General features: G+C 41.8%; 1 protein-coding gene and 1 pseudogene across 2 annotated transcripts in view; one reads left to right on the forward strand and one right to left on the reverse strand.

Moving 5' to 3' along the window:
- Positions 1 to 4,396: 4,396 nt before the first annotated feature.
- On the reverse strand, positions 4,397 to 5,322 carry LOC116463974 (Krueppel-like factor 2; annotated as a pseudogene).
- A 570-nt stretch (positions 5,323 to 5,892) lies between these two features.
- LOC131382589 (putative inactive fatty acyl-CoA reductase 2-like protein) overlaps positions 5,893 to 11,512 on the forward strand; it is a 10,609-nt gene continuing 4,989 nt past the window's right edge. Inside the window, exons 1-5 of one of the 2 annotated variants that reach the window (XR_009212152.1) lie at positions 5,893 to 6,058; positions 7,502 to 7,599; positions 7,733 to 7,857; positions 8,155 to 8,308; positions 8,606 to 8,673. Coding sequence is in view for 1 of the 2 variants with exons in the window: in XM_058434941.1 (XP_058290924.1) it covers positions 7,772 to 7,857; positions 8,606 to 8,673 (154 nt within the window). In the remaining variant the exon portion in view is untranslated. The remainder of the gene's footprint in view (positions 6,059 to 7,501; positions 7,600 to 7,732; positions 7,858 to 8,154; positions 8,309 to 8,605; positions 8,674 to 11,512) is intronic. The other variant, XM_058434941.1, reaches the window with a different exon arrangement.

Here is an 11,512-nt window from a genome sequence, read left to right on the forward strand (position 1 = left end):
TAGAATATTAAAATTTCTTCCATGTGTGTTGTTAGAAATCTATAAAACCAAAATTTTTTCATGCCTATAATCCCAGCACTTGGGGAGCCCAAGGCGAGCAGATTACCTGAGGTGAGGAGTTCGAGACTAGCCTGGCCAACATGGTGAAACCCCGTCTCTACTAAAAGTACAAAAATTAGCCAGGTGTGGTGGTGGGCACCTGAAATCCCAGCTACTCAGGAGGCTGAGGCAGGAGAATTGCTTGAACCCGGGAAGTGGAGATTACAGTGAGCCAAGATTGTGCCACTGCACTCCAACCTGGGCGACAAGAGTAAGACTTCATTTCAAAACAGCAACAACAACAACAACAAACAACAAGAACAACAACACCAAAACCCAACATTTTCTAGTACAAGCAAACTCACTAAGCTTTGTAAGGCTCCCATCCCTCCAAGTATTATCCTTTCTGTGTACCCCAGCGTTAATGACAGCAACTGGTACTAGCCATGTGACGTACAATCCCAGTACATTTTTGGGCTCTGATGTTTTCTAGGAATTTTTTCTTTACAGACTTATTGAAATTAAGCTCTATTCCCTCAAGACCTGATTTTCATAAGCTGTATAGTTTTGCAGTTGAGGGAAAATGGTCTTAGGTCAGTCAATCCACTGTTGACACAGAAATGAAATGAGGTAATGGTAGGATTATTGTTAAGGCTGAGAGGAGTCTGCATCGTCCTACACTCTTTCCCAGGCTCCAGGTGACCATATAATTAAAATATCCTTGATATTTCTATGTAGTTTAAGTTGTTTTTAATTCTAGAACCCCTCAATCTTTCTCTATTCAACTTAAATGAAAAGGCATTTGAGTATCCAGAACACAGTCAGCACTCAGAAGCAAAGGAAGAAAAATGGAAACATAATGGTCAGTGCCCATGTTCTACCCCAGGATCAAATGAGGCATTAATACTGGGAGTTGTGATTCTGAATAAGTCTTAACCTTGTGCTCATCTTAGTTGTTCAAAAATTTGTCATGTCAGCAAGGTGGTAACAGTGAAGATTTTCTACAATCAAAATAGTATAGTTATGTTCTGTTGTATCAAATAGAAATAAATGTACCACATTGATCAGAAAAATCACCCTAGCCTATTCCAACAGCTTAATTTTTAAAAAGCTATGTTATACTAACAATTTAACCACATAGATCTGTCAGCTAGAATAAGTGTTGCATATTTAATTGACAATAATTTTTTTGCTCTCTCAGAGACGTGTAGATAGATTTTGGGGTTATCAAATGGTTTTGACTTTTTCTTTTCTTTGAGATGGGGTCTTGCTCTGTCACCAGGCTGGAGTGCAGTGGCAAGATCTCAGCTTACTGCAACCTCTGCTCCCTGGTTTAAGTTATTCTCCTGCCTCAGCCTCCTGAATAGCTGGGATTACAGGCGCACGCCACCATGCCCAACTAATTTTTGTATTTTTAGTAGAGACGGGGTTTCACCATGTTCGCCAGGATGGTCTCAATCTCCTGACCTCGTGGTCTGCCCGCCACGGCCTCCCAAAGTGCTGGGATTACAGGCGTGAGCCACTGTGCCCAGCCGGTTCTGACATATTTTTAAGAAAGATTAGGCTGATGCTATGGTAACTCAGTTATTCATGATACATGTCATCTTGTAAGTAGGTGTATTCAATATTCATGATTTTGAAGCTATTTCAGAGTACTATAATCACCACACTTGACAGACTTCAGAATTCATTGAAAATTTCTGGAAATAATTAGCAATTTGTTATCATGGACTCTAAACAGACCTTCAAAATGCATTACATAGATTTGGTAAAACAGATTGTCAGTCTGCCAAAAGTAATCACTTTGGTTTGATTGGCAGTGAATGAAATTTTTAAAATGTAAAGCTAAACTCTTCAGGGTCACTGCACTGGGTTTCTATGGGACAACACTGAACAGGGCTGCCACTGAAACACCTTGGATGAGGAAACACAGCTTCCAGCACACTACTGGGAGAGTGACTGGGACTCAAAAATGTGTGCAATAACGTACTTACGAGCTTGTTGGAAAAGAAGTAAAGAGGTTGTATGTAGTTACCTCAAATTAGTACTACTACAGACAAAGTAGCAATCACTACTGATACAGTAATAGTAGTGCTAAAGTAGTACTAATAGCCCTACACTAGTAGTAGTAATAAAGTGGCATTGCTATTGATTCTATCCGTCTACCTACCTACCTGTCTGGATGGGAGGGCATAGGATTTGACTAAGATTGGGCTTAGCAGTGAAGAGAAAAGAGCTCACGCATGCTTTGGACAGGTATGCACTCAAACTTGGTATCATGTGACTGTTCTGAATTCCAGAACCAAGGCTAAAAGGTGGAAGTTTTGTTTGACTGTCTCACATTTTCCTTTTGGTCTATTGTCTAACACATGTTGCTAGAATTCTTTTTACTCTGACTACCTTTTATGTACAGACAACACTGTTATTGATGAGATCACTCCCAAGCGGATTGGAGATTGTCCCAATACTTAGACCTATAGCAAGGCCTTGAGAGAAGTGGCGGTGCAGCAGGAGAGCAGGAAGCTAACCATCACCATCCTAAGGCCTTCCATTGTGGGAGCAACGTGGCATGAGCTTTTCCCGGTAAGCCCACTCACCCGGATTCTGTGTTTTGCTTTCAAACTAAGGTTCTTCTAGCCCAATTATTTTCTGATGTCTTTCTTCTTCTCCCCAGGATTTATAGCTAAGTGCAGCCAATCAAATATTAACCCATTATACTAGGGCAAAATTCCACTTTGGGATCATGCAGCTCTTCTGGCAGTTACCCTATCTTAGAGTTGGATGGAGATCTTAAATTAGCTTCAAACCACTCTAGTCTCAAAATTCCCATGGGTGATGTTTTCATATCTTGGCTTTCCCACTGTAGCTTAAACATACCAGAATGTTCTTGATGGCCAAATTGGTAGTATTGCAACTAACTGCCAGGGTTACAAAGCTCACAGAAGGATCTCAGTTTGGGAATACTAATTTTTTTTAACCTCAGCATACTGCGATGTCCTTTTGAAAGTACTTTGAATTATACCATCTTCTTCAAAGCAAGTCTGTGAAGCTTTGGGGGCAGATAAATTCCAGCTCCACCACTTACTGGCAATGCAACATTTTTGAGTTGTTCTTTCCATAGGACAGGACAGATACTACTTTGGAGAGTTGGTTTGATGAGACAATGTATGAAGAGTGCTCAGTCTGTAGTAAAAGGCAGGTCCCTACCAAAAAGCTCAACGAATGTTAGTCCCTTCATCTTCTCCTCCCATATCTCTGGTCTCCCATTATACGCATTTCGACTTTTATACTGTAAGGTAAAGAGACGGCTTAGGGCTTAGGAAACAAACTCAAAAAGACTTTTCCCTCTAACTACTCTTCAGCATAATCTTTCTTGTAACATCTTTAAGCAAGTCAACACACATTACTACCAATCATGTTTTCAATGTTCTCCTAAGGAGGCTAAAATCAGGAATGAGGTGGAGAAGTATGGTTGGTGAATTGCTTAGCAGATCATGATATAAGGACAAGGTCCATTGTAGCCCTTAAGATGTCATAAAACGCCACAAAACCATTCATGACTCCTGCTACGAACAACAATCCTGGCCAAATTTTAATTCTTGCACAAAGTGCAGAAAATAGCCAATGCTTTGCCATTGATCTTTGGGATCTTAATAATACTGAATTAGATAGTTCTATCAGCTGGAGTCTCAGTGCCCTTGTTTGAAATTTGTTAAGATTAGACTGCAGATGTTCCAAAGATACAACAATTTTCTGAAATGTGTAACCAATGGAAATTTTCTTTCTTTTAGCATTGGGTTGATAATCTAAATGGATGTAGCCGACTCATTATTGTGGTATGTATAGGGATGAAGAAGTTAACTGTAATGTAGTGGAGGAATAGTAACAAAATTCTTAGTGCTAGCTTAGCTTCATTGATCCAAAAACAAATGCTACTTTACTATCAATTGAAGCATAATTATTTCAATTATCCTGGTTATAATATGGAGGCAGGATGAAGTTATTTTTATTCTTTTAGAATTTTTTATCAGGAAAACAGAGGTAAAGTGCTATCAATTACTATTTAAGAGTTCTATTTTGAAAAGTCAGAGAATTAAGGATTTTTCTTTTATTTAAAAAAACTTTTTTAAAAATTAAAAATAAAACAAGCAAAAGTCTTATGAAAATGAAGCAAGTAGCCCTGCCACTCTGTGTACAGTAATACAATATTTGTCATAGTTATTATGTACAATATTATAAAAAATGATGCAGACAGTACAAATTAAGGCCCTTATTTCTCAAAGGATATCAAGCCTTATGACCCGGTGGGAGGGAAGATGCCACTTAATTATTGCACCATTTTGAAAAACAGAACTCATCAAGGCGGATAGTGGTCTTTTCCCACCTGGTCTTCAGTCAAAGATGGGGGCTGGGGCAGCAGTGTCGTCTTCGTCGTCGAGGTAGACCCTATGTAGCCACACTGCCCTGCCCGGTTCTCTGGGTGCAATAAATACCAGTCACAGTTTGGGAGGGGGCCGTGCGCAGGTGGGCGGAGGCGTCTGGGCTGCATGTGCCGCTTCCTGTGCAGGGCAAGGTGGGCAGAGCGCCAGAAGGCGCGGTTGCACCAATGGCCCTGAAATGGCCCGTGACCCCTGTGCTTGCGGTGGTGGAGCGTTAGCTTGTCTGAGTGAGCACGCTTCCAGCTGCATCCATCCCAGTGGCAGTGGTCAGGCTTGTCACTTGTGTGCTGCGCAGATGTGCCTTCAGGTAAGAATTCTTGCTGTAGGTCTTGCTGTAGCCCCATAGGTATGCCTGGTGTTGCGGTTCCCAGGCCAGGAGCGGCTGCCACGCTTGGGCTTGGCCTCCAGCAGCTCCAGCGGGGACGCCGGCGCCACCACAAGGAGACCGCGGGCGACTGGGGGTGCCAGGCCCAGGGCTGTGGCGGCGGCGGCCACCGGAAGAGACTAAACACGGGGGCGTGGAGGGGCTGGGCTGGGTGGGGGGGGCGCCTCATGAAGGCGTGGCTGGGTGTCCCAAGCCAGGGCCACGGAAGGGCAGCGGGAAGGAGGCGCCCTGGCCGTAGGGGCTGAGGGGCGGGTGTCGGGGGCGGCGTTGGGGGGGACCCGGGACCTCGCATGCATGAAGCCGCAGGCCCGGGGCGCCCTAGTGTTTGAGGCCGCGCGGTCCAGGCCTGAACCTGGGTAGGCAGCTGTAGCCGCCGCCATCCGCTTCAGGGAGCTGGGCTTTGACCAGGCGGTTGGGCAGCGCCAGTAGAAAGCGGTTGAGCAGGCCGGGCTCGGTGGTTCACGCCTGTAATCCCAGCACTTTGGGAGACCAAGGCGGGCGGATCACGGGGTCAGGAGATCGAGACCATCCTGGCTAACACGGTGAAACCCCGTCTCTACTAAACACACACAAAAAAAGTAGCCGGGCGTGATGGTGGGCGCCTGTAGTCCCAGCACTTTGGAAGGCTGAGGCGGGCGGATCACGAGGTCAGGAGATAGAGAACATCCTGGCTAACAGGTGAAACCCCGTCTCTACTAAAAATACAAAAAACAATTAGTCGGGCGCGGTGGCGGGCGCCTGTAGTCCCAGCTACTCCGGAGGCTGAGGCAGGAGAATGGCGTGAACCCAGGAGATGGAGCTTGCAGTGAGCCGAGATCGCGCCACTGCACTCCAGCCTGGGCGACACAGGGAGACTCCATCTCAAAAAAAAAAAAAAAAAAAAGACGGCTGAGCAGCGCGGACCATCTGGCAGCGGGTCCAGCTGGGGGCGCCTTAGGGCAGCGGCGTGCAGTGTTCGGGTAATAGGACGCAGACGGCGGGGTCGGCGGGGGCTTCGGGGTGGCCTCGGCCCAGGCCATCCAGCCCTGTGGACCGAATGGAGTCCCGCACGCTGTTGAGGTGGTCGTGGGTTTCCCTTGGCGCGGGGTCAGCGCTCCTGCAGGCGGCGCTCGCGGTAAGGGCTGGCGAAAGTGGAGACGGACGGCAGGATGGATTCACTTGGCGACATGGCCGGGAGCTGGGAAGACAGACACCGGTGAGTGGCTGCCAGGGAGGGCTGGTCGGGGCGCGGGCAGGCGGGCATGGTTCTGCCAAGGATTTTGTTTTATTTATCGCAAGATGGGGGTATTTCCTCCTTTCTACAGTTTATAATTGCATGAATTAGTGCAGTGAATTGAGGATGCAGTAAAAATATCTTCAAAGATTATTAAATTCGTCATTATAAAACACATACAAGAGTTGATGTGTGTGTATGGAAAGCAGGTATACATCAATAATTCTTAATGAATACAAGAAAGAACTACTAATATTGGAGCAAATATTTCAAATACAAACATCAGTGAATATAGGAAAGGCCTTTTCTTTTTTATTATGATATTTTAAGTTCTAGGGTACATGTGCACAACATGCAGGTTTGTTACATAGGTATACGTGTGCCGGCAACGCCTTTTCAATAATGTCTTACAAGGAGAAACGTGGCTCCTCTAGGTAAGCAGCCCTCAGTGCGCATCTCCCTGAAGTCCAGATTGATCCGGCAGAGCTGTGGGCTTCACAGCTCACAATGAGGCATTTAGGGCCTAAACCCCACTTTACTCTTTTGTACAATGAATAGGAAATCAGTGATCTAAATGAGTTTAAATCTTATTAGGGATTCACACTGCCCTTCAGACTCTGTCTCTATTCCTCCCAGAGCTAGGTTCAACATGAATTAAAGTGCAAATATGAGACAATGAATTATGATAGTGACAAAGACCTTCCTTCGAATTTCGGATTTTTCTAGCAGCCCCTTTCTTTCTGTTTCCCACCTGCCTTCAACTCCTTCTCCTAAAAAAGTTCAGTTGGGGTGAACGTTTGGTGATTTAGAACATCATTATTTTAACGTGATCCCAAAGCGGTTTTCATTATATGCAAAGCTGCATATTTATTTACATTTTTAAAAATGTTCTAAATTGGTTTCTTATGTCCAAAAGAAGGGGAGCTAGTTAGAAGAAAAGAGAATTGAGTAACATAAGAAAGTGCTAATCATTTCAAATTAAAGTGGGAAACATGCACAGCAGAAAGAATCAATTTCATAAATTCAACAAATTATTAACATAAATAATTCCAAACTCTTGTATCTATATAACATCAGTGATCTGTGAGGTGAAATGAGATTCTGAAGAAAAAGTAAATAATAAGACCATTTGTCTAAGCCAAAAAAGTTTTTGTCATTAATTGTGGAATTTCACCAATTAATTTTTTTCAAATGAAAATTTCTTGAACTTTTTGTCCCTACTATTGCTTGTAGGTTAATAAGCCCTAGCAGAAAACAAAATCATTAAGGAAATGGAAAACAAACATTAATGGGAAATTTGTGTAACCTCAATTCTTAACGTGTCTTATGAATTAATTTTTAAAATGTGAAGGTTTATTCCTGGTGTTTGGTAATTAACTAAGTTTATTAATCTCTCATAAATATGAGGAATTTTATTCCCTAAAGGAACGTGAGGAACATGAGTAGTTCAAGAAAATGCTGAAGATGCGCTTGGCTGGGAAGCTGGAATAGGCTGACGAAGTCAGACTTAGTATAGGAACCTGGTAAGCAGTGGATTGATGTTAGCTGTTTTCACTTATTGCACTAGTATAATCAGTTTGATAAAATGATACGTACTTTAGCCCCAGCTGTTACTTAAGACCTGGTTTCACATTTTATGTTCTTTTTCCTGTGCAGGCTGGGAAAGGGTTTCTTCTGGCCATAAAAGCTACTCCAATGGCTGTGGGAGACTTACTTCCAATTCCAGTTGATACAGCCATCCGTCTCCCACTAGCTGTAGGATGGTGTACTGCAGTTCACAGGTGTGGATGCTCAAGTGGGCTTTCAAATATTTCATGAGGGGGAGGGTTAATATATTAGGCACATTTTCCAAATATAGGCATTTCATTGTACAAGACCCCAAATGTGAGAGGGTGTTGGTTTCAGTATAGAGTTCCTAATATGCCATCATATATACATTTAGTTGTTTTCAAAATACAGTTTAGTACTTGGCTACTCACGAAGTAATAAAACATTTAAATCACTTAACCATAAAATTCTTGATAATCAAAAGGCTTTTGTTTCTATTCAGTAGTTTAACATTCAGCTTTCTTTTTTAGGGCAAAGGAGATAGAAGTGGATGAAATGAGAGAATTTTTTTTTAATTGAACGCTGGTTAATGCCAAAAGTGTTCAATCACTATGTGTGGGGAAGTTCCTGGTGCAAAGAAAAAAAAAAACAGGTTGTTCCTACATTTGGCTGTGTTAATAAGTGGTAAACAGAATTAAATTTTTCTTATGTGAACTCACACACATGTGTTTCATAATATGTCACTTCTATTTAACATCTCTTTCACACACACATGCATCCCCCCCACATACCCCTTTGCTAGTCTTCTTCCATTTTGCTTATTAACCCAAAGAAAGAAAAAAATACGGAAGTCTTCTTGTGTAGGTTGCCTTAATCAGATGAATTATTGAAACCACTCTGTCTAAATATTATTTTCGCTTATTTTTCTTTCATTAGTTTTCCATTCTGTTGTATTTATTTAATTTTTATTTCATTTTCCAGACCTAAGTCAATGTTAGTCTACCACTGTACATCTGGTAACCTCAATCCCTGCAATTGGGGCAAAATGAGTAAGTACTTTAGCCATGTAACTGCATAATTACTAGTGTCTGACACAGAGAAAAAATAGACAAAGTGTGTCATGGAGCTTAGAGCCTACATGAGGAGAAAGACAAAAATAAGCAAAGAGACAAAATAATGGGAAATTGTAAATGTGTGGTAGTTAACTAGAATGTACTGTGGTTACCAAGGAAAGCAGTCATTGGGAACACATACATGATTGTAAGCAGTGGGGGTCCATTGGCTGTATTTTTTTTTTTTTTTTTTTTGAGACAGAGTCTCGCTCTGTCGCCCAGGCTGGAGTGCAGTGGCACGATCTCGGCTCACTGCAAGCTCCGCTTCCTGGGTTCACGCCATTCTCCTGCCTCAGCCTCTCCGAGTAGCTGGGACTACAGGCGCCCGCCACCACGCCTGGCTAATTTTTTGTATTTTTAGTAGAGACGGGGTTTCACCGTGGTCTCGATCTCCTGACCTCGTGATCCGCCTGCCTCGGCCTCCCAAAGTGCTGGGATTACAAGCGTGAGCCACCGTGCCCGGCCACCATTGGCTGTATTTTAAAAAAAATGATGAAATAAAGCAAAAGTTGGCAGTTATAAAGAATCTCAGTGATAAAGTACTGAAATACTCCTCCCTGCTGGGGCACTGGGTCCTATACACACACCCCTTCCCTTCTTGATATGTCACTGAGAATGTGACGTGATCAATGACCAATGAGATTTAGAAAAGTCGGGTGATCTTATTCCTTATTGAGTGTGTAATACTGATCACTAATTTATGCAACTTGTTTCTCTTGGATGTGCATTAACTACTCTACTAGTGATTTGTAAAAGTGAATAGGAATCACTGTGAGAGAATAAAAACAACACCCAGTTTCCTTGGACCCTAGGACCAAGGTCTTGGGTGATGCTGAGGAAACTGTATTTTTAATAAGCATCTAGATGATTCTTGCTGCTTGGGGAAATGCTCTTTGAGAAACCGCGTACTATACAAATGATTAATTTGTCTGAATGTAAGGGATTTAATCTGGTCAATGTACAAAAACCATGGAAATCAATTTGAGTACAACTTATCTAATGATGGTAGAAGATAGAAGTAGGGAGTTTTGCTATTCTGTAGGATTTCTTAGTACCTACTAACTAACGCACCCCTTCTATCCCTGTTACATAGGTACCACTAGCTCTTCATATTCCAATGGTAAGCCATGGTACCACACTGAGAGTTCTATTGTAGGGCAGCTAGACACTGTGGCTCATTTATATATTGTGGCTTTGAATTGGAAAATGCTTTTCCAGGAATGAAAATACCTGGCAGGCATGTTTCCTCTACCCCTCTCACACCTGTGGCAAACACTGTGGGCTGATACGACATTGGTTATCCCTGTGCCAAGGCTCTGTTCTAGATTCCCTTCTAACACAGCATTTCTGGAAGCTATTACTATTAATTTGATGTTGCGTTCAAATTAAACTCATTTGTGTTTCCTATCGGGGACTCTTAGGAGGGATAAAAATGCTGCCTACTGGGAGCAGTAGCCATGTTAACAGGAGGTTGAGCATATATAGTCTCAGGTGATACTACAAGGAGTGATAGACAGCTGGGTGGGTGAACATGGGCTATCTCTCCATAGAATTGTCTCCTTTAGTGTCCCTTAAGAAGAGTTTTTAATCTCCTGCATATCTTAAGCATCTTTTATCAGATTTATACCTAGGGCCTAGGTAATTGATTTTTTTTTTTTTTTTTTTTTTACTAATTTAAATGTCTTTTGTAAAAATATATTTTCTAATTGTTTGTGGATGATGTCAAATGCAATTGATTTTTGTATATTGACCTTATATTCAGCTATCTTGCTAAACTTATTATTGCTAGAAATTGTATAAAATTTCCTCATGATTTCCTATGTAGACAGTTACTTAATCTGCAAAAATACCAGTATTATCCCCATTTTGTCAAGCTTTAGGTCTTTATTTTTCTTGTTGATGGCACCATCTCAGCTCACTGCAGGCTCTGCCTCCTGGGTTCACGCCATTCTCCTGCCTCAGCCTCCCGAGTAGCTGGGACTACAGGCACCCGCCACCACGCCTGGCTAATTTTTGTATTTTTAGTAGAGACAGGGTTTCACCGTGTTAGCCAGGATGGTCTCGATCTCCTGATCTCATGATCCACTTGCCTTGGCCTCTCAAAGTGCTGGGATTACAGGCGTGAGCCACTGCGCCCAGGCTTCTTGTTGAACTTCTACTATAATGGTGAATAAAAATGGCAATAGTACGTGTTGTTGTCTTGCTGCTAATTTTAAGCAGAAGACTTCAAATGTTAAACTCGCCTGCCACTTTTAGGATAAACCCAACTTGGTTGTGCCATGTTATCTTTTTTTATATTTTGTTTAATTCAGTTTTCTAATCATATAGTGCCCTTGTTTTTTCTATTCTCTGTAAGTGCTTGTGTAATAGTGGAGTGATCTATTCCTCGAAAACTTGGGAAAAGCACCTTTAAATTATCTGGACTTATAATTTTTTGTGAGAAGATTTTTTATTGCTTCAGTGTCTTTCATAGTTAAAGAATTTTGCAGGCTTCATTTTCTGCTGCAATCAGTTTTAGCAAATTTGTCTCTTTTTCTAAGATTTTGTCTGTTTTAAAATGTATTTACATTCTTTTTTTATATTAATATTTTTGTCCTAAACTGTATCTGTAATTATGCTTCTTTTTAAATTCCTAATATTTGTGTGTCTTCTCTTTTCTTCTCAGCTAGTCTCCAAAGGGTTTATTTTATTTCTTTTTTTCAAAGAACCAACTTCTTCGGACTTTATTGACTTTTTTCTTTTCTTTTTTTTTTTTTTTTTTTTTTTTTTTTTTTTT

Source organism: Hylobates moloch, unplaced genomic scaffold (assembly GCF_009828535.3).
Source record: "Hylobates moloch isolate HMO894 unplaced genomic scaffold, HMol_V3 SCAFFOLD_106, whole genome shotgun sequence".
NCBI lineage: Eukaryota > Metazoa > Chordata > Mammalia > Primates > Hylobatidae > Hylobates > Hylobates moloch.